The sequence below is a fragment of the Odocoileus virginianus genome, chromosome 16 (genome assembly GCF_023699985.2).
Source record: "Odocoileus virginianus isolate 20LAN1187 ecotype Illinois chromosome 16, Ovbor_1.2, whole genome shotgun sequence".
NCBI lineage: Eukaryota > Metazoa > Chordata > Mammalia > Artiodactyla > Cervidae > Odocoileus > Odocoileus virginianus.
Genome location: NC_069689.1, coordinates 6,270,971 through 6,294,813, shown reverse-complemented (window position 1 = coordinate 6,294,813; position 23,843 = coordinate 6,270,971). Strand labels below are relative to the sequence as shown.

General features: G+C 46.6%; 1 protein-coding gene across 3 annotated transcripts in view; it reads right to left on the bottom strand.

Moving 5' to 3' along the window:
- ENTREP2 (endosomal transmembrane epsin interactor 2) overlaps positions 1–23,843 on the bottom strand; it is a 240,305-nt gene that overhangs the window by 15,323 nt on the left and 201,139 nt on the right. Inside the window, exons 4-7 of one of the 3 annotated variants that reach the window (XM_020873342.2) lie at positions 22,163–22,297; positions 10,873–10,980; positions 2,302–2,462; positions 1,497–1,632 (exon numbers count right to left, since the gene is read on the bottom strand). In XM_020873342.2, coding sequence (XP_020729001.2) covers positions 1,497–1,632; positions 2,302–2,462; positions 10,873–10,980; positions 22,163–22,297 — 540 coding nt within the window. The remainder of the gene's footprint in view (positions 1–1,496; positions 1,633–2,301; positions 2,463–10,872; positions 10,981–22,162; positions 22,298–23,843) is intronic. The other 2 variants (XM_070477673.1, XM_070477674.1) reach the window with 2 other exon arrangements.

Sequence of the window (23,843 nt, the reverse complement as noted above, 5' to 3'; positions counted from 1 at the left end):
CCTGCTGGCTTGCCAATGGCTTAGGCCTCAGATCCCAGGATCCCTGGACCCACCCAGGGACCAGCATCCCTGCCCAGTGCCCCACATTACCTGGAGCTCCGCTCAGGGCTCTGACCACTCTCACAGGAAGCGGGTTCCCTTGACAATATTGACTGATCAATTTTTATCATGAAGAGAAAAATAAACCACTTCAGGAAGGCAGAATGCTCTGCTTCGCTTTAAAGGGAAAAGTTCCAGAGAATTTGGTCGTTAATGAGTCTAGAGACTAGAGTCACCCACGTCACACTGCTGCCTCCTCCCTCTGGGGCTGTTCCCCGGTCTGTCCCTCCCCCAGACAGGAAAATGGCCAGGAGACCCAGCCGAGTCCTTCTGCTGGGCCGACAGTCTCAGGACCTCTCAGCGGGAGCAGGCCCTGAGAGAGGCCCCGGGGTGTCAGGAGCCTCTGCCTCGGCTGGGTGGGTGGCAGTTACACCCCAGGAGTCTGAGGAGAGCTCGTGATAGAGATGCCCCCCAGGCGCCGAGCCTCTTCCCTTTTCTTCCTGTCACACAGCCACCGGCCTGTAGGACTTGATCCCCTGAAGACAGGACTGTGTCCAGTCACATCCCTGGAGGCTGAGCCCAGCACATGGGGTCCCCAGGGCCACTCCTCAGAGGGTGGTGGGAAGACATGGGCCCTGGAGCCTGGCCTGCTCACCACGGGATCCGTCTCACAGGGTGACAGCATGAAGTTGGGCCTGTACCACCTCTGGGGGGGGTGGGGGGGGGGTGGCTCCATGGCTGCTGAAGCCTCACGGCTGTGCCCCTAGAAGTCCCGGTCCCATCTGTGTCTCCTCTGCCTGGTGCATGGGGCCCAGGAGTGGCTGCAGCCTGCTCCCTGGATGGCTGTGTGTCCTGCATCATACACACACTGTCCAATCCCTGCAGTTCCCCAAGAGGCCACCATGTGGCCCCATCACTACCTCTGTATTTGGGCCAATGTGACCTTTCCCTGTGTTCAACGTGTCTCTGCCCTGGCCAGTGACCCTCGATATTTGGCAATGATAGCATGATGACAAGGATGGTGATAACAATACCAAAGAAGTGCAAGTAGCTTTTGCCAAGTCAGACCTTGCCATGTGCCCAGCCCTGTCTATTACAACTGTCCTGGTCCACCTGAAGGGCTTGGTACTATTATGATCCCACTTCACAGATGAGGAAACTGAGGACACACGTCCTGAGAGTGCACCTTCTGGGCTCAGGCCCCTCTCTGGCTGTAGCCACTAGGCTTCTGGCAGGAGCAGGGGTTCAAACCAGCTCTGTCATGTGTGGCTGACCATGACAGTGGCCTGTAGATGAAACAGGCCAGAGCCCTCTGCATACTCAGGGCTCCCTGCCCCTGCCTCCTGCTCAGACAGAGCTGAGATGCCCACAGGTTTGCTGAATGGCTGGGAGAGATTCCAAAGAAGGCGGAAAGGCTGGGAACAGGGAACTGGCCTGTCGGAGGGCTGGGGACTCACCTGGTTGGCGGGGCTCGGGCCTACCACGGCCTCATAGGGTGGCGGGAGGTCAGCGGGGTACAGCAGTCCTGGGCTGTTGACGGCAACGCCGTACAAGGTGCCGAACGGGGAGGAAGCGAAGTCCAGGTGGAGGCCCCTGAGTGGCAGAAGGAGGAAGGTCACCCTCTGGGCAAGGAGATGACTGTTCCCATTGCCCTCAGAGCAACTGGAACAATTCCCACGCAGAATTCTTGGGTATGTGAAAAAAAGCCTCATTCACTAGGTGGTTCTAACTCTTGTTTATTGCTCTCAAAGGGTACTGGTACTTTCACCAACTTTATGGCCTTTTCCATGACAATGAAAACCATCTTACAGCTGATTTCATCTTTAATTAAATGTGACTGTAACCTGACAGGAAATAGGCAACCCACTCTAGTATTTCTGCCTGGAGAATCCCATGGACAGAGGAGCCTGGTGGGCTATAGTCCATGGGGGTCACAAACAGTCGGACACGACTGAGCATTCATGCATGTCCAACCTGAGAGCTGTACTGTGTTTTCTGAGAGTGGAATAGGACTAGTCCTGCCTGGGTTTCCCCTTGGATACCCTGTAGTGAGGCCAGAGGAAGCAGACGGGGCTCTAAGCATCCCACTCCACCACCACCCCGACCGGGGCTCTGCTGTCAGGATCAACATTCAGGCCTTCATCCGCCTCCCCTCTGCTCACCTGCATGGACAAGAAGCATCTCATGCCTCCCCCATCCCCAGACAGCTTCCCATTCTTGGGCCCCAGCATCCCTTAGGGAGGTGTCCCCAGAGACACCCACCTGTGGGCCTCAGCAGTGGGTGTGCAGGTGTACTCTGGAGGGTAATAGGGCGGAGGGGGCAGCGGGGGCACGAACTCATCGAAATCCAAGGTCTGGTGGAGCACGGTACCATGGGGGGTCAGGCAGGCCGGGCTGGCAGAAGGTGCCCTTTGTGGAAGGAACTGGAAGACAGAGAGGTTCTGAGTGATTGGTCGGCCGGCGTGGCTTGTGTCTCATGAAGCTAATTGCACCCAAGCTTTAATGACACAGTTGGAACTCAGGGACTTCAACCTGTCAAACAGTGTTAGTTGTTCAGTTGTATTCAACTCTTTGTAACCCCATGGACTGTAGCCTGCCAGGCTCCTCTGTCCATGGAATTCTCCAGGCAAGAATACTGGAGTGTGTAGCCATCTCCTTATCCAAGGGAATATTCCTGACCCAGGGATCAACCCACAATGCAGGCTGATTATTTACTCAAGGGAACTGGCTAAATACACACGTGAAACAATGGCCCTGTGAGGATCCCCTTCCCTCTGGAGCCTCATTGCGCTCCATTCCACTGCTATTACAGACATGTGTCTTCTGAGGCAAAGCACAGTCGGGGAGACTTCACTCATATCTCTGCCACTAATTTAGGCTGTATGTGGCTCCTGCCTTCTCCACACACAGAGCCTGGTCAATGCCCCTCCAGCCAGTGTGAGCCGAGGCTTGTGCGTTTAATCATCTGAGACAGAGGTGCTTCCATGGCCAAGGGCAGTGCGGATGTGTCTGCCAGCCCTGACTTTGGAAAGCCACTTGCCCCACTGCCACTGCACGAGGCTGAGCAGTCAGGATGAGGCCATGGGTCCTGGGGGTCTCATGGGGTGAAGGCTCAGGAATTAGAGAAATCAACAACACCCTCAAGCATGAAACGCAAAAGGCAAAGTGCTTTCCCGTGGAAGGTCCAATTCCACCACGAATGAGAGAGGTAAAGAGGGCCAGGTGATCCTATTAGCAGGTTTAAAGGAGTCAATGTGGTCATGCAAGGGAGGCTTTTTAAAGGTTAAACAGAGGTCTCCATTTCTGCCCTAAAGTCCAGATGGCTTTTCCAGGGGGTGTTGCCCTGTCTTCAAGGAAGCATCTCAGACTTAGCAGCAGTCACCCGACTCCTCGGCCTCCGTGGTGGGAATCCCATGAGTCACCCCGACATCTCCCCAACACCCCTCAAATCTGTCTGCCAAGGCAGCATCTGTCTGGGAGCCTGAGGTCACTGGCCCTGGACTTTGCTCTGAGACAGGCGGGTGGACAGCTGCACACCACGGTCTCCCCAGCAGCTGATGTCCTGTTAGGTTCTACCCACAGGGGCGTGAGAGGGAGTCAGACAAAGAAGCAGTCAGGGAATAGGGCTTCCTCAGACTGCTCTTGCTCCTCCTCCCCTCTGTCCTCTGTTGTTCACCCCTGGGAAGTAACCAGATCCCTGTAGGAGCTGTGATGAAATCCCAAGGGCAAGTCTTTTTCCCTCCCTGGCCCTGGGTCCAGTCTGTGTCTTATCTCTTAGCCTCGCCTGGTACCCCAGGCTCAGCAGATGCTCTATGAGCATCCACTTCACAGGTGAACAATACCTCCTGGCTGCCACCTCCAGGCAGCCCCCAGGTTATCTTCTTTCAAGAGCGGCTAACTCACTTCACTGCCTTGGTTTTCTTCCTCTTGTTCTACTTTAAAAAGTTACGTTTAATCCAATGAGATGAGGTTACCCCCCTTTAAAACTCTTTTACGCGCCCCTGTTCCCTGAATCCCGACAGGTTTCCAGCCTCCTTACCCACTAACCCATGGGTACCCCCTAATCCTCCATCTGCCCTTTGAACCAACCCCAAATACCAAACAAGGTCTGTTCTCTCTCCCTGGATCCTGTCTTTTCTCACCCTCAACCTCCCAGTCATCCTCAGGATGTGCAGAAATGCTCGCTGCCCACCACTTCCTCTGTGGCCCCAAGTCTGCAGGGTGATGGCCAGGTGTGGAGCTGAGCCTGCAGCTGAGTATGCTGGGGAGGAAACGGGCCCTGAAGAATCACTTCTTTCCCATGTGATTCTGCTTGCCCTGGGACACCTGTACAAGCCTTGGGTGGTCCGTGTGATGACAAAGGGGTACCTGTGCCTGGTGAGCAGTGTGAGGTTGGTACCTGTCTGAGGTGTTCACATACCTGGCGTGGGCAGCACTGACCAGCTCTCATCATCCTCCAAAGAGGATTTTGCATTTTAGTCTCTGCTGGAGAGAAACCCATACTTCTCATGGGTATGCTCTGGGGGAAGGACCCATGTTAGGCACATGCTTCCCAGGTGGCGCTAGTAGTAAAGATCCCACCTCCCAATGCAGGAGACAGAAGAGATGTGGGTTTGATCCTTGGGTTGGGAAGATCCCCTGGAGGAGGGCATGGCAACTCACTCCACTATTCTTGCCTGGAGAATCCCATGGACAGAGGAGCCTGGAAGGCTGCAGTCCATAGGGCCGCATAGAGTTGGACAGAAATGAAGCAAGTTAGCATGCACGCATAACCTTGGTAGAAAGAGCAGGATTATTGCCATGGAAAAGGCTTCTGAATGGACCTCTTGTTAGTAAGCTGGAGCTCTCCCTCCCTGCACTCTGGACCTAGGAGTGACAGTCCTCCAGGCATCCTGCTGCTCTCTGGTCCTTCTACCCCTCCCTCAGGTGAGCAGGGACGCCTCCTCAAACAGGTTCAGGCCAGTTTTAGTTACTACTGTAATTTACCATGAAATATGAATGCAGACAAGAAAACTTGCTTGTTCTGTGAAAACTGAGTTGGAGGCTTTGGAAAAGACTTCATAGCTAAGCAGAAACTGCTGCCAAGGTGGGTCTTGGCCAAGAGGTTGTCAGGCTCATAAAACATCCATGCAGATGGCTTCACACGGCTGAGTCCAGATGAAAGGAACTAAATCTGGAAATCACAGAGGGTGTGATTTCCACGAATAACCTGATACACCAAAGAGACCTATAGCCAAAATGAAGAGCATGGCGCCATACCAAGACAGGGCGACAAAATGCTCATTTGCATTTTTAAAGTCAAAATACAATGTTCGTGGTATAAGTGCATCATTTTTACGTAAGTCTGCTGTAACTGGCTTTTTAGGTCAAGCAGACACCCATCGATCCTCATCTGATAGCTAGGTAACACCTAGGACCTGAAGACCTTTGTGGTGAACCCAGACCTCAAGGAGAGTCACTGTGGGTCTGAGGAGGGCCGGATGGGTAGAAGATGCAGGTGAATTTGACTGATCTGGGAGCTCCTAGGGGGCACTCTATCCCTCTGTATCCAGCCAGCACCCCTTCCTAGCTCCGTGGGCAAGCCCACTGCACCACGTTTGTGAAGGCATGGTACTCTGCCTGCCACATATGAAGCAGCGCCACTTCAGCAAGGCACAGGACAAGTGGAGAACATAAATGACAGCAACAAAGGACAATGCTAACAAGCTGGTGCTGAAGGGAGATGCCTGTAATAGCAGACGATGTCACTAAGGCTGGGTGGCAGGCAATAAAATAATGGGGAGGAAAACAGCTTACTGCAAAAATGGAAAACTGAGATTACACGTAGGAAATAAAACTAAAAACATGCAATTATAGGCCTGTGGAGGTAAATGCTTTCTTCATGAAACTATATCAATAAATGGAATTTTATCATCAGATGGTCTTTTGGAAATAATGGTCCACTATTTTCAAATGTATTATAGGAATTAAGTTAGATAAATTCTGACCATAGGCATAACAATTTGCATCTCATGTAGACATGTCTTCATTATATGAATTCTCCCCAAATTATTAATTATTCCAAAATGCTGATCCACAGAAATAAGAATAAAATTGCGGGCTCCTTCCACCTGGGATAAGGCCTTTGTTGTGAGTCACAGTCTGTTGACGGGAGTGCCCCATGGCTTTTCCTGCATAAAATACACCTGTAAAACATTCTTTAACTTTCTAGGTCTGTGTTTACAGCAGAGCCAGAACTTAAACGTACTTGGGTAGCAGTGTGTGTACAGACAACCCCTAGACTTTTTCTTTTAGTTTTTATCCCAACCCCCTAGAGTTGTCTGACCTACATTTAAACTAATGGCAATATATCTAGTGACCCTCTTTTACATAAATGATAGTACCAAAAGACGAAGTTAACAAGCTGGTGCCAAATGGAGATGCGTGTAAAAGCAGACGATGTCCCTGAGGCTGGGTGGCTGGCAATAAAGCAAGCGCAGAGGAAAACAGCTTACTAGAAAATCTTTTGAGAATCTTTCAAGAGCACTCAATTTTATTGTAATAGAAATAATTCTCTTTTTGCACTCATATTTTTTTGGTTCACACAGTGGTAGAATATGCACTTACAATTCACATACCCCTGGTATAAACTGGTTTGGGGATAGATACAACTGTGGCTGACTATATTTTTCTGGGCTCCAAAATCACTGCAGATGGTGATTGCAGCCATGAACTTGCAGCCATAAAAGACGATTACTCCTTGGAAGGAAAGTTATGACCAACCTAGACAGTATATTAAAAATCAGAGACATTACTTTGTAAACAAAGGTCCATCTAGTCAAGGCTATGGTTTTTCCAGTGGTCATATATGGATGTGAGAGTTGGACTATGAAGAACGCTGAGCACCAAAGAATTGATGATTTTGAACTGTGGTGTTGGAGTAGACTCTTGAGAGTCCCTTGGACTGCAAGGAGATCCAACCAGTCCATCCTAAAGGAGATCTGTCCTGGGTGATCATTGGAAGGACTGATGTTGAAGCTGAAACTCCAATACTTTGGCCACCTGATGCAAAGAGCTGACTCATTTGAAAAGACCCCGATTCTGGGAAAGATTGAGGGCAGGAGGAGAAGGGGACGACAGAGGATGAGATGGTTGGATGGCATCACCGACTCAATGGACATTGGTTTGGGTAGACTCCGGGAGTTGGTGATGGACAGAGAGGCCTGGCGTGCTGTGGTTAATGGGGTCGCGAAGAGTCAGACACAACTGAGTAACTGAACTGAACTAAACAACCGCCCCTAGGAAAGCAGAGGACCCAACTGCTGGGAGCAGAAATGGTGAGTGGGTGAACTGCAGAGGCTGCAGGGGAGTGGGTGGGGAAGAAGAAGGTACCCTGGGCAGCGGGCAGTGCATCTTCCAGGCAGGATGGAGAGCCACGCTGGCTGGTCAGGTGGTTCAGTGCAGGTTGGTCCAGAGAGTTGTAACTGTATATACAAGGAGAAACATTTGCAGAGGCAGTGGCAGAAGCTAAATAAAAAATGAGCAGCAATTCAGAGAAATGGCCGAATAACTGATGTGACTTCCATCTCAGGGACCAAAGCATATATTCAAATACCTCTCTCTCTATTGACTTAGCTGGATGGCCGTGATTGTTTCAGGTTGAAAGATCAAGTCACAGAGTAATATACATTGTGTGAGCCAGTTCAGGCAAAAATACAGGGATTAAATGGAGGAATAAAGGAAAGAAAAGAGAAATGGAAGAGAGGAGGGAGGAAGGAAAAAAGAAGGGAGAGAGAATAATCATGTATTGTTTTATGTTGTTTAGTTGCTAAGTCCTGTCTGACTCTTTGTGACACCATGGACAGTAGTCTACCAGGTTGCTCTGTCTATAGGATTTCCCAGGCAAGAATACTGGAGTGGGTTGCCATTTCCTCCTGCAGAGGATCTTCCTTATCCAGGGACTGAACCCACATCTCTTGCATCTCCTGCACCAGCAGGCAGATTCTTTATCGCTGAGCCACCAGGGAAGCTCATATGTTTAAGTCCTAAGGAGTAAAGAAAGAAATGGAAGATTCACTGCAAAGCTTACTCAGGAGGATACAGTGGGTTTAAGGAAATGGTCAACTTTTTCTTCATCTATCTCTATATTTTCCTTGTTTCAATGATCCTGTTACTTCTTTAACTAAAAGATCTGACAAAATGAAGTAAGAAAATTACAGTCAATTATACCCCAATAAAGCTGTGGAGGGGGCAGTGGGAAACATTTACAAAAATTGAGAAGAGCTTCTGAGGCATCCTCAAGAATAACGGAGTCTCACCTCCATCAGTCAGGATGTAACTGTGACCCCCTCAGGCTGCCCCACTTCTCAGAGGATGCAACCCGTGTGACCAGCCTGGCTGAGCCGTGACCCACGTGGTCCAGCCAACTGGCAACGTTGCCACTAAGCTTTTTCAAAGCCCCCTGACACATGTGATCTGATTTATCCTCTCAGTGGCCCTGTGAGGATGGTAGGATGTAAATGATCTCATTTAGAGCAGAGAAAAGTGGGCCCAACAGGCAGTGCTGTGCCCAAGGTCAGGCACTGGTCCCATAGGCACCATGGTCATAGGCTCCCTGGTGGCTCTGCAGGTCAGCGGTGTAGTGGGCCTTCCAAGGAGAGCAGCGCCTAGTCTGTTCCATTGCCCACGGTCACAGAAGGAGAAGGACTCACCAGCAGGAGAGTCAAGGATTTCTGTTTCCAAGCCAAGACTTTGGAGCAAACTTACCTGCCCAGTACTTGGCCAGGAGGCATACAGGGGCTCTGGTGGCAGCTGTCGTAAGTGCAACCCTACTATACTTCTGGTTGATAAAGTACATCGGGGACAATTGCCTTCACAGTCATGGCTGCTAGGTCCTGATAGCAAAGTGGGACACATTCCCTCCATGCATTTAAGACTCGAGACACATTCTAGTTATCCAATCAGTGCCCTTTCCAGAGTGAGGAAACTGAGGTTGAGGGAGGTCTGCAGGTGAAGCCGGGGGACCAGACCCAGATCCGGCTGACCTCAGACCCAGGACATCTGTATGTACAAGGGGAGAACCATTTGCAAAGGCAGAGACAGGACCCAAATAAAAAACAAGTAGCATCTCAGAGAGATGGCCAAATAACTGACATGACTTCCATCTTAGGGACTAATGCAGATATTCAAACGCCTCTCTCTCTATTGACTTAGCTGGATGGCGATGATTGTTTCAGGTTATAGGATCAAGTTATAGGGTAATATACATGGGTGGCTCACATCCCCCCGTGAGGAATGACAATGACCCTGTATGTTACAATCCAGTGTGCATGCTGTTACAGCTATGACAGACTTTCTTATTTGGTTGGTAATTTCTATTTTAATTCTGAAAACTAGGAAATGCAAACTTTCATTGTTTCCAGCCCTGCAGTTCCGTTAGTTTGATTGGAGTGATATTTCCAGATTGACAGGAAAATCTGCTGAGGTGAGTGGACCCCCATGGCACTTAACCTTCCTTCACACAACATACCGGAGAGAAATGTCTACATGAGGGCTCAGTGAGTGAGGCCAGGAGTTCATCGCTGCTGAAGAGATGCTTAATTATATGTCTTTTGGAAAACTGCTGCCTCTCGGAGAGGTCGGCAGGCTGTGACAGCTGTGTGGAGGTACACGGGGAAGAACAGGCCGCACGTGATTAGAGCAGACGAATTTTTAACACCTTGGTAATGATGCTCTCTTGCCCCTGCGTCATGAACTGATGAATTGCTACAGGCTGGGTGGGGAAGAACAAAACACGCAGGCTCCTACAAGAACTCCTTGCCTTTTATTTTGTAAGGCTTGAAACATTGGGGAGGAGGCAGGGAAGGGCCTAGAGGGGCCCAGGGGAGCAGGGAGGGAGGGTTCCTACCCTTAGCGTGAAGAACAGCATCTTCTCATCACCTCCTCTTGACTTGCTGACTTTAGTGGTAACGTACTGAGCAGTGGGTCATGTTCCATTCACATAAATAACGAACAGCCGTCACTATTACTGATTGTGTATTAATCAGCATGTGACCTCCATTCTTGGCCTCATCCCTCCCCTGGGGACCAGCACTTCTTCATCTCTAAGACCCTGGCTGGAGGCGCCAATGATAGCCGACCAGTGACCTGCTGCTGGATTACGAGCTGAGGGTTAATGAGCAAGTGTGCAAGGCACAGTGGAGCAGTTTTTCAATTTGAGAAGAGCTCATATTCTAACAATCCTGCTTTATTACAAGTGAATTCTGGGGGACTTCCCTGGCAGTCCAGTGGCTGAGACTCTGCACCTCCAATGCAGGGGCCTGGGTTCAATCCCTGGTCAGGAAATTAGATCCCACATGATGTAACTAAGGATTTGCATGCTGCAACTAAAGATCCCACAAAGAAGATCAAAGATCCCACAAGCTGCAACTAAGATCTGGAACAGCCAAATAAATAAAAAGATAATTTAAAAAAAAATGAATTCTGAAGCCTGGAGAGAGTTGTGTAGCTTGGGAGGATGTCTCGGGTTACAGGACAGTTACCACAGTTAGTCAGGGGCACAAACCTGGGGCTCCCTAGAGGCATGTAACAGTAGCTGGACGCCATCAGCAAGGAGCTCCAACTGCACCTAAATAAATATATCAGTGGCATCAAATGTGTGGGTTTCTGTCTTCCAGAGGGCAGCATGGAGGGACTTCAAGGATCTCTAGGCCCCATGCACTGTCAGGGCTCATTGTCCTGGTGGGAAGCCAGCAGTGTCCATGCTGCATTGCTCTCAAACTGGTTGGGGAAGGGGACCAGAGCCCACCATTTTGAGTGTGCTGGGGCGAGGGGGAGAGGCAGGGGGCCACTTACCATCTGCAGGACATCAGCGGAGACCATCTGCATGCAGCACATGGCTGTGGCCAGTGCACACACAATGGTGGATAGGACGTTGAGGGCACACACACTGAAGAGGAGTTCCTGTGGGAAAAGATGCAGAGGGCGTCAGCATTGTCTTGGCAATGCAGACAGCAGGATCCTCAGCACCACCGTTGAGGTCCAGGACAAGGGTGGCCAACTGTTTTGAGGGGCTTTCTTTTTTTCCATCAAAACTGGCCTTTTATAGACACATTTGTGTACTCTCCCACATGGTTGATCAAATTAGATACTAAATGATATATTTTACAATTTTGATAATTATTAGGTAGTTATAGACTGGTTCCATATAGGAAAAGGAGTATGTCAAGGCTGTATATTGTCACCCTGCTTATTTAACTTATATGCAGAGTACATCATGAGAAACGCTGGGCTGGTGGAAGCACAAGCTGGAATCAAGATTGCTGGGAGAAATATCAATAACCTCAGAAATGCAGATGACATCACTCTTATGGCAGAAAGTGAAGAAGAACTAAAGAGCCTCTTGATGAAAGTGAAAGAGGAGAGTGAAAAAGTTGGCTTAAAGCTCAACATTCAGAAAACGAAGATCATGGCATTCGGTCCCATCACTTCATGGCAAATAGATGGGGAAACAGTGGAAACAGTGGCTGATTTTATTTTGGGGGACTCCAAAATCACTGCAGATGGTGATTGCAGCCATGAAATTAAAAGACGCTTACTCCTTGGAAGGAAAGTTATGACCAACCTAGACAGCATATTAAAAAGCAGAGACAATACTTTGTCAATAAAGGTCCGTCTAGTCAAGGCTATGGTTTTTCCAGTAGTCATGTATGGATGTGAGAGTTGGACTGTGAAGAAAGCTGAGAGCTGAAGAATTGATGATTTTGAACTGTGGTGTTGGAGAAGACTCTTGAGAGTCCCTTGGAATGTAAGGAGATCCAACCAGTCCATCCTAAAGGAGATCAGTCCTGGGTGTTCATTGGAAGGACTGATGTTGAAGCTGAAGCTCCAATACTTTGGCCACCTGATGCGAAGAGCTGACTCATTTGAAAAGACCCCGATTCTGGGAAAGATTGAGGGCAGGAGGAGAAGGGGACGACAGAGGATGAGATGGTTCGATGGCGTCACCAACTTAATGGACATGGGTTTGGGTGGACTCTGGGAGTTGGTGATGGACAGGGAGGCCTGGCGTGCTGTGGTTCATGGGGTTGCAAAGAGTCGGACACAACTGACTGACTGAACTGAACTGATTCCCTCAAGATTCATCCAAGTTGTTCCAGGCATCAATAGTTCATCCCTGCAGGACTTTACTGGAGGGCCAGTGGAGGAAAGGGGTGGGAAGGGTGAGGTGGAGTAAGGAGGATCACAGGAACCAGGAGTCTTTATTCTTGTTCATGGCAAAACCATCCATGCCACTGTTGCTGTTGTTTAGTTGCTAAGTCCTGTCCAACTCTTTGTGACCCCACGGACTGTAGCCCACCAGGCTCCTCTGTCCATGTGGTTTTCCAGGCAAGGATACTGGAGTGGGTTGCCATTTCCTTCTCCAGGTGGTGCTACTAGTTAAAACAAAAACAAAAAGCTCGCCTGCCAATGCAGGAGACTTAATAGACGTGGGTTCAATCCCTGGGTCTGGAAGATCCCCTGGAGTAGGAAATCACAACCCTCTGCAGTATTCTTGCCTGGAAAATCCCGTGGACAGAGGAGCTTGGTGGGCTACAGGCCGTGGGGTCACAAAGAGTCAGACACGACTGAGGTGACATAGCAGAGCTGAGGTGACACAGCACACAATTGATTACATTCATTAGGACTGATGTCGAAGCTCCAATACTTTGGCCACATGATGTGAAGGGCTAACTCACTGGAAAAGACCCTGATGCTGGGAAAGATTGAGGGGAGGAGGAGAAGGGGACGACAGAGGGTGAGATGGTTGGATGGCATCACTTACTCAGTGGGCATGAGTTTGAGCAAACTCGGGGAGATAAGGGAGGATAAGGAAGCCTGGCCTGCTGCAGTTCATGGGGTTGCAAGGAGTTGGACACAACTTAGCGACCAAACAACAAATTGTTGGTTTATCTATTTTCTAAGAATTTTTTTTTGAAACAAACTGAACATAAATTAGAGTGAACATAGTTTAATTCTGGTGATTCAGAAGGTATTAATAACTGTTTTCTCACTGGACTTCAGCTTGTTCTGAGTGTGTGCATCCACGGTCCTGTGGCAAGCCATGGTCCTGGGTAGCATGCCTATGTGTCCACTGCAGATGGTAGTGGGAGCTGGCCAAGAATCTCTGATCCACTGTAATGACCTGTGTGACTTTGGGAAGCTGTCTCATTTCAATGTGCCTCAGTGTCCTCATCTGTAAAATGGAATAACAGGACTTCCCTGATTGCTCAGTGGTAAAGAATCCACCTGCCAATGCAGGAAACATAGGCTTGATCCCTAATTCAGGAAGATTCCACATGCCATGGGGGCAACTAAACCCTTCGCCACAACTACTGAGCCTGTGTTCTAGGGCCTGGAAGCCGCAACTACTGAAGCCTCTACACCCTATAGCCTGTGTTCTACAAGAGAAGCTACTGCAGTGAGAAGTCTGAGCTCCACAACTAGAGAGTAGCCCCTACTCACTGCAACTAGAGAAAAACCCGCACAGAAATGAAGACACAGCACAGTCTAAATAAATAAATAAATGGAATAGCAATACCCAGCTATCTCAGGGCTGTGAAGGTGAAATTAGTTCACAAACATGAAGGGCTCAGAGCAAGGCTCAGTACACAGTGAGGTTCAATAAACACCATCTACGATCCCATGACGGATGGCCAGTCACCTGGGGACTTTCATCTGCTCACAAACACTGGAGGATGAATTCAGTAAAGGGTTTAAGGCCTCGTCCACAAATGCTTAAGGAACACAGCCACAGAAATGACTGGATGTCCACTCCAGAATGCCCTTCCCTGGCCTAAACAAATTTTATATCATTGCACCTACCGTTCAACTGAGGCGAGAGAAAAATTCTGACGTCCACGCACCTTTTACTGCTCTGCTATGGCTCTGCCTCTGGAAGGTTCTGTCCACTTGTTTGAGTGACAGTAGTTTGATTAAAGCTCAGGAATATAATGAATGAAGCCAAAAAGAAGGAAGAGGCACTCAGGAAATACACACAGAAGTAATTTAAATGATCTTATTAGCCTTTAGCCACCTAGGGACTGGGGTACTATTTATAATAAGAAGTAACATTTCCAATCTGCACTTAACTTATATTAAAACATTTCCTCATGTGCCCAGACTAGACAGTGTTCCTTAAATGCCTTTGAGGGTCTGTTCAAAGATAAATGAAGGCACACAGAAACTTTTTAGAGTTTTAAACACATAAATATTTGGATTGAGGAGCCACAAGTGGCATCACCAACTCAATGGCCATGAGTTTGAGCAAACTCTGGGAGATAGTGGAGGAGAGGGAAGCCTGGTGTGCTGCAGTCCGTGGGGTTGCAGAGTTGGATACAACTGAGTGACTGAATAACAACAAGGCGGCTTCCATGAATGAGGCAGGTGACGATGAGAAGCAGAGAAGGATATGACGGATAGGGGACTTGGTGACTAACAGGAGGGAGTAAAGGAGAAAAAACAGCCACCCCATGGCCTAAGCAGGGGCAGCTATTCCCGAGATGGGCGGGCTGCATGGGCTGTGGAACTGCTGGGAACAGTGAGGAAGAATTCAGTGGGGTCCATCGAGTCTGAGAGGGCTGCGGTTCTCTGCGTGGAGGGAGCTGCGTGGGCCTGGGCTGGACTCTGGGACATGGATGTGGCCAGTGCAGGGGTGGGGACAACACCAGGGAGGCAGCTGAACTTGCCCAGCGAGGGTGTGCTCAGCCAGGAGAGATGAGAGTCTGAATCAGAACCCAGAAAATGAAGTGAAAGTGTTAGCTATTCAGTCATGTTGGATTCTTTGCGACCCTGTGGACTATAGCCCGTCAGGCTCCTCTGTCCATGGGATTCTCCAGGCAAGATACTGGAGTGGGTTGCCATTTCCTTCTTCAGGGATCTTCTTGACCCAGGGATTGAACCCAGGTCTCTGCATTGCAGGCAGATTCTTAACCATCTGAGCCACCAGGAGAAGCCCTGAGAACCCAGAGCTGGGTCCTAATTCTGGAGCAGAAAGAGTTTATAAAGAAGATCTAGATGAGGATAGCCAGAGAGAAGGGAAACCAGAGCAATGGGAATATAAATGGGCAAATGCACAAGGGCATGAGGTTTCCACACACCTGGCCCAACACACCCAGCAGACAGTGACGACAGGGATGACATCATGTCTCATAGATGTGTGCCAGAACCTGGAATCACAAGATGTATGGGGCTTCAACAACACTTGCTTGCAAATTTGATGCAAAGCAAAGGTCAACAAACTAAGACACAGGAGTATGGGATTATCCAACCACAGTGCAGTTACGTTTGCTGTGAATGACAGGAAAACAACTGATTAAGCCCTCTCTACCTCCGCAAATTCACAACACACGGTGGAATGACTCAGGGATTAAAAAGTGAATCATAATGAAAATGAGAGAATCCTTGGAACCACATAAAACATAAAACTTGTGCTGGCTCAGTCGTGTCTGACTCTTTTTGACCCCATGGACTGTAGCCCACTAGGTCCCTCTGTCCATGGAATTCTCCAGGCAAGAATACTGGAATTGCTGTTTCCTTCTCCAGGGGATCTTCCTGACCCAGGGGTTGAACTAGAGTCTCCTGCATTGGCAGGTGAATTCTTTACCACTGCACCTGGAAGCCTGTGGTGCCTGTGGTATATATATAAATATATAAATATATATTTATATATTAAATTAAATATATATTAAAGAGTAAAATTTTAGCAAATGCTGCATCTATTAAATATGCATGCATGTATTTATACACACACATATGTGTATGTATATACAAATATATAAATACACATAAATTTTAGCATACACACATCTCAATAGATGTAGCATTTGTGCTAAAGTTTAAGACTCTTTAATGGTAAATTCTAAGCAAAACAGTAATAAAATGGGATTCCCTAAACCTGGAAAATACTATTTAGTCCCAGAAAATTTCAATAAACATTATCCCTAATTATTGAATACATTTCCTTTGAAATCAGGAAGAAATAAAACACATAAACAACAAGGACCTAATGTATAGCACAGGAAACTATTCAACATCTTGTAATAACCTATAGTGGTTGAAAGAATTTGAGTCACTTTGCTGTACACTTGAAACTACATTGTACACATCATTGTAATTTATATCACACAACATTGTAAATAAACTATACCTCAATAAAAATAAAGTAAAATAAATCAGAAAGAAAACAAGATGTCTGGCTCAAGCCCTATTCAATACTGTGCTGAAGAGTCCTTGCCAGTTTGGGAAGATAGGGAAAATGAAGAAAAATCAATAAGCAACGTAAAGACTGGAAAGGAAGAAGCATACTGCCATTATTCCCAGATAAGGTAACCCACTAAATAGTAAACCCCAAGCAATCTATGCGCAAACTGTCAGAGTAAATGGAGTTATCAGTAACTGGACGCATGATCAATGAACAGAAGTAAATGCATTTCTCTATATAAACATTTTAAAATCAGAAAATGTACTTCAAAAAACTCTACTTTTCCTGTAGTGGGACAAAACTATATGACATCTCGGAATGTATCAAACAAAAATTATACCAGTTTTCTTGAAAAACACAACAGAAGGATAAATAAATGGAAAGATACACCAAAAATGACCATTCTCAGAACACTAACCTAAAATACAATGCAGTTACAAATGCATGGCTTTGTGTGTCTAAGACAGAGAGAGAAATGGGGAAGGGGGAGGCAGAGCCAGGGGAGAGTCCACAAAGGACAGAGAAGAGTCAAGGTCACTTTGAGAAGAACAAAGAGGGGGCTGATCCTACCAAACACACGCTTAATAAAGAAACAGCATTTAATATAATGTGCTATTGACACTCAGTCAAGTCATACACCAACACAGAAGAAAAGAGACCCCAGAAATAAATGCCTTTAGATACAGATACTCAATATATAACCATATGACTAAATGACCACTAACCTGAGCTGTAACAGCTGATGATGATCTATCAGTGAAAAACAAAACTAGGTCATATCTCATGCCACATGCATAACTAAGTCCCAGGTGGATAAATGAACTAAACATGAAAAGCAAAGTTTTAAAACTTATGGGAAAAAAATCCAGGAAGTTTGTCTGACCTCAGGACGGGAAAGTATTTCTAAATGCAATATAGAAAAGACACTTCCAACAGGAAATGAATCTGACTGCACTGAAACTGAAAACTTGTCTCTGAAAAATGACATCCAAAATGAAACGAAATGACATCCCGAACAAAACTGAATGACGAGTCCCAGAGTGTGTGAGATTTTTATGACTAAGGTCATTGTTTAGAACAGAGAACCCAACAGGAAGACAGACAAAACAGGTGATTCACTGATGAGAAAAATAATGGCCAATACATTAACAATACAAGACAAGTCAAGAAGAATCTATGGCAAGAACTCTTGGCAAGGATGTGACTGAAGCAAAGGTACCTCTTCCACTGTGAGAATGTTACCCCTTTGTAGAGAAATGGGATGTTTGGTCAAAGGGAAGATGGACCCTCTTTACATCCTGGCAGGTGTGCCCACTGAAAAGACACAGCATGTGAGCCCAGGCTGATGACTGCATGACTAATCATTCTAGTACTGTTATAATAGGCTTCCCTGGTGGCTCAGTGGTGCAGAATCTGCCTGCCAATGTAGGAGACGCAGGTTTGATCCCTGGGCTGGGATGATCCCCTGGAGAAGGGAATGACAATCCACTCCAGTATTCTTGCCTGGAGAATTTCATGGGCAGAGGAGACTTGCAGGCAACAGTCTATAGGGTTGCAAAGGGTTGGACACAACTCAGTGACTAACACATACAACTAAATCAACTATACTTCAACAAAAAAATAAAAATAATAAATAAATAAGTAAATAAAAAGACTGTGCAAAGCAGGTCACAAAGGATGGCCCCCAGAAAAACCACACTGGGGTCAAGTGTAAAAGACCATTGTTAGGTATCAGTCCTCCGCTGAGTCGTCTCTCTGGCAGGAATGCTGCTCCCTCAGTCAAGGTTCTGTCCTGTGACCCCTCTGATCTTGGGCTTCTCTGCAAGGGCCTGGGGACAGTAAGCCCCTCCAGACAGTTATGCTCAGTTCAGCCATGGTCATCTCCTCCTTTCCTTGAGCTTCTATAACCAGTGTGTGTTGATTTCTGAATGAAGCCAGATCCCTAAACGCATCTCTGAACGCCTGCACGGGCCTGTCTCCATCTTTCTGGTCTTGCTTTCACGTCTTTCTTCACCCACCACTCATCTGTCACATGGACATTTAACAGCTTGAGGTACTGACGTATGACAGACGAATGACAGAGTGAGCATATTTTAAACACAGAATCCAATGAGTTTTGACACATGTGCACACCTGCATAGCCACCACCACGATCAAGGGAGAGAATCTACCCATGGCCCCAGGATTACTTCCGGCCTTTGTTACAAGTAATTCTCTACCTTCACATTCCCTTCTGCCAGTTTTACACGTTCTTTCAAACGGCCTCATCATTCAATTATTATTGAAACATTTCCCATCCTGCATATTTTCCTCTTAATGTCCTCTTCCCTGCAGCATATTGGTGCTAATTCAGAGCCCTGAACATAACTAAATGCTTTAGATACAACCTCCGGTCTCAGGGAGTGGACTCCGCGCTGTCTCCTCCAGGTTGTGTATGCAAAACCACAACCTGCTCTCTGCCCCCCACTCAAGGCAATGGGGCTCCTCTGAAGCCCCTAGTTTTGTTTGGGGAGTAGAGTGAAGATTAGGTCTATTATTATTCATCCTGGGACCATCCCAGACCAAACAGTGTGGTGCCGGCCCTCTTCATGATCCTCCTCTTCTCAGACCCTGACATGGTGCCTCGAAAGATCCCACAGTCGAGGGCAGAGGGCTGGGGTCCACCTGCTGTGGGTCCTTATCTGAATGTGCTAAAGGTTGGAGGGTCCTCGTGTGAGGGGCCCACCCATGTGGCCCAGCACTCAAGCCCTGCAGCCTCCACCCCCCCACTCCTCCAGCTAACAGAAAGATAACTTTCATCAGCTATATCACAGCACATACCCTGCCAATGGCTTCATGGTGTCCACTTGGGGAGGGTCCAGGGCAGCGGTCTGGGAGGAAGAGGGGTGCATCTTGAAGCTGTGTTTGACGAGCATATTGCCTTAGACCTTAAAAATGTCCACTGTCAGGACATCCCTGGTGGTTCAGGGTTACGACTCCATGCTTCCACTGCAGGGGGCTGTCCTAGCCTGAGGACTGGAGAAACACTGAGTGATGGAGAGGGGCTCATTCATCCAGGTGAAGGCTTGACCTGGAAGGCTTGACCCACCAGGAGGAAGGGTTCTGCCTGTGGGTAAACTGCAGCATCAGCTCTTCCCTGATGTCCAGCCTGCTGCCCACCCTGACCATTCTAGACTTGTTGGCCTCCACACTCTGTCACAAAATATCAACGTTCACTTATTCTCAGGAGCATTTTTATTTCTTCAGTATGGTTAAAAGCATACTCAAGATTAAACAATCAGTCTATTTTTCAGGTCCCTAGGTTTTTAGGAAATTGTCTTGCTGGGTTTTTTTTTTTTTTTCTTTAACTTCCTTAGAGACAAAGAAAAGAATCTTCAAGAGAAGTAAGCTTATCAGCTCAATAACTGATTGATTCCTGGAAAGTTTTATTTCCTTATCCATTGATAAGGTTTCTTTGGATAATTTGTTTTACTATAGCTCCATAAATTAAACCAGGTACTTGAAGCAAACAAACAAAAAAAGATCTTTACCTCTGTTTTCAATTAGAAATACATCATTATAATATAACTGTAATGATAACTGGGGATATAGCAAAGAATAGTTAGGATGGATATAACATCAACCCATGATGAGTCATATTCCATCAGTTATGATTCCAGTTTTTGTAACCTTTTAAAACTTCTGTTAATATTGATCAGAAAATATGTCACAATCTTGTGTTAGGTTTGACTTGGCAAAGACCACCATTAACCTACCAAAACATCTTTTTATCATTTATTTTGTCACTTAATCTTCCAAAAGCCTAGACATTATTAGGAAGTGAAAGAGAGAGTGTTAGTCATGTCCGACTCTTTGTGACCCCATGGACTGTAGCCCATCAGGCTCCTCTGTCTGTGGCATTCTCCCTGTGATCTGGGGTTTAGACGTGGTGGGAGAGCTTCAAAGAGACCCAGGGAGCAGGGGGTTTCAGAGCTTCCAAACCCCGGAGAACAATCTGAGGGACCAGAGAAGCAGCATTGCCATCATCTTCTGGGCTCCAGAGACATTCCTCTTCAGACTGGAAGAAGAATCGGGGACCACACTCCGTGTGACACAGGGCGGGTGCTGGGGACCAGGTCCCTCCCACATCAGGCCTCAGGCACCTCCTCTCTCTCTGTGGCCATTGCTCTTTTTGTAAGCCAGTTTCCCAGAGCATGGGAATTCACAGAGAGCTCCCCTGACCGACTGGTCACCATTTCTGGCACCTGAAATGTTGCCTACAGTGGACTCACCACAGGCCCCTGTTCCAGACAGCGACACTGCCCTCTGTGCCCACCAGGTGTTAGGTGGTGCTCCAGAGCCTCCAGACCCTCACACACTGCGCCCCCCACACACATACTACAGGGCCCCTATTATATAATGCAGCGCTAGTGGTAAAGAACCTGCCTGCCAATGCAAGAGACGCCAAGAGACTCAGGTTCGATTTCTGGGTAGAGAAGATCCCCTGGAAGTGGGCATGGCAACCCACTCCAGTATTCTTGCATGGAAAATCCCATAGACAGAGGAGCCTGGTGGGTTACAGTCTGTGAGGTCGCAGAGTCAGACATGACTGAAGCAACTTAGCACGCATGCACCATAGTACCACCCATCAAGGACTCCTTGTGCTGTAGACTTATTTTTCAGAAAAAGTTTAGCAGTTTAGTTTCAGGGAAAAGAGGAGAAGAATTGGGTTCATTGTTCAGATGCGTGTATAAGTGGCCAATTTTGATTTTCAGGAGCAGGAAAAACTTGTAGTGAGAAAAAGAAAGAAATAATATAAACAATTTTCCATGCCATTAAAGAAAAATCAGATGCTGTACATAAGAATAGACTGCCATGGGAAACTGTAACATTTCTGGCTCCAAATATCTTAAAAAAGGCAAAATAAGTACCCATCTGTTCTCTGATGGTATAATAGCAAAAATGTTGGCTCAGCCATAAAAAACAATAAAACAATGCCATTTGCAGCAACATGGATGGAACTAGAGATGATCATCCTAAGTAAGTCAGAAAGAGAAAGACAAATACCAAATGATATCACTTATATGTGGAATCTAAAATATGGCACAAATGAACATATCTGTGATCTAGAAACTGACTCACAGACATAGAAAACAGACTTGTGGTTGGTTGCCAAAGGGAAGGGGGAAGGATTGGGGGAAAGTTTGGGATTAGCAGATGCAAACTATTATATATAGGATGGATAAACAACAAGGTCCTATTGTATAGCACAAGGAGCTCTATTCAATATACTATGATAAACCATAATGGAAAAGAATATGAAAAAGAATATACCTATAACTAAATCAATTGGCTGTACAGCAGAAATTAAACACAACAGTGTAAGTCAACTAGAGTTTAATAAAATCAAACGCTGGAAAAGCAGTGACACATGTCATATCAATATTTGTGACAACCTCTTTCAACCATTCAGCAGTGCTTCACAGAGGTCGGAGGCAGAAAGTGAAATGGTGAAAATGGAAAATTCAGAAAACAAAACCTTTAAAGCGGAAATTTCTAATTGTTTAAGGGGCTTCTCTGGTGGCCTAGATGGCAAAGAATCTGCCTGCAATGTAGGAGACTTGGGTTTGATCCTTGGGTCAGGAAGATTCCCTGGAGGAGGAAACGGCAACCCACTCCAGTATTCTTGTTGAAGAATCCCATGGACAGAGGAGCCTGGTGGGCTACAATCCATGGGGTCGCACAGAGTTGGACATGACTGAGAGACTTTCACTAACTCTTTACAATGCTCTCCAGAAAGATGTCCCCTGTTGCATGTGCCCAGCTGCAGGGACCAAGAACTGAAAGGAACACAGTTAAAAGAACCTTCCCAGGAGAAATCTCAGCGATGGGGTGGGAGGCGAGAGCGAGTGAAGCCTGGATCACCTTCAAGGTCAGTCGCACGGCATTGCAGTCCTCGCGCAGCGGGTTCAGTTTCAGCGTCTCCCCGAGGTTGCTGCAGCCGGACACCTGGTGCTGGGTCTCGCAGCAGACACATACCTCCACACTGTCGAACTTGATCTGGACAAGGGAACACAGATGGAGCTCAAGGTTAGAACCTGGTGTGTGGTTCCTAATGATGAAGAACATGGGACAAGCATCCTATCTCATTTTCTTTACATAATAAAGTCAAGATGAATTTTTTAACAGACAAAATCCACAAGAAATACCATTAGGAATTACTTAAAATTCCTATTTTCAAAAGCAATTAATAAAAAAAATAAATTTGAAGAAACCTAAGCTATAAAGTTAGGGTTTCCCAGGTGGTGCAGTGGTAAAGAACCCACCTGCCAATGAAGGAAATGTGTGTTCGATCCCTGGGTCAGGAAGATTCCCCTGGAGGGAGGAAATGGCAACCCAGTCCAGTATTCTTGCCTGAAGAATCCCATAGACAGAGGAGCCTGGTGGGCCACAGTCCATAGGGTTGCAAAGAGTCAGACACAACTGAAGAGACTTACCACACATGCACATACATAGTAGAGATTAAAAGAATATGGGTAACTCCAGAGCCATAAATTTGAAAATCTAGAGGACACAGATAATTTCCTAGCAAAATACAAGCTATGATACCTAGTCCATAAGTAAACCTAAAGGTCAATAACCATAAAAGAGATTAGAAAGTCCAAAATGGTATTTCAGGCTGAGTTTGCTCTGACCTTTAATGAAAAGATAATTCCTATGTTTTAAAACAATTTCAGAGCAAGAGACAAAGAAGAAAATACCACAGTTACCTTATAAAGCTAGTTTCACCTTACCCACAATTCTGAAAAGGAAAAACAAAAGCTCCCCACTCCTACCACAAACCAAAAGGTCAGTTTCTCCTTTCAAAAATGCAAATATTCTAAGCAAAACAGTGGCTCCTTAAATCCAAAGCTGTATTAAAGGAATTATATTCCACTGCTGTACTAAAAAGTACTCTTGAATGCAAACTATACAGCCCAAGTCTAAATGCCTTAAACAAGAAAGGGAATTTATAGATTCATAAAACAAAAGAGTCCAGGGTTTGGAATTCAGGCATGGTGGCAAGCAGGTACTGAAATGCTCTCAGCGCTTTCTCAGTCTTCCACCTGCCCTTTCCTTAGGGTTGGCTGTGTGCTCAGAAGGAATCTCCTAAAAATACATCCAAAAGCTGGAAGCTTAGCAGTCTTAGTGGTCAGTGTGTACGTTCTAAATGCTGCAGCCCCAGGCCTGGCTGGCCGTGCAGCATAAGGGAGAGAGAAAAACTTAGTTCTGTTAAACATCATGTATTTACTTGTCCCCAAAACCTAGGTTACCCTGAAAAATATCCAAGTTTCATTTTAGAAATAGGATTCTGGAAAAATGGTAAATCAATCAAGAAAATCTGTTCCAGGGACAAATCAAAGGAGAAAAACCATATGATCTTATAAATAGATCTCAACCAGTGCCTCAAATTTAGCAGGCATAAATGGTAAAAACTCTCAGTCACTTTTTAGAATAGGAGAAAATGACTTAAATCTGATAAGGCTTTTACCCGGCAAATATCAAAAGCAAATACCATTTAAAAAATATTTATTTATTTGTTTTGAAGGGCTGCGCTGGGCCTTTG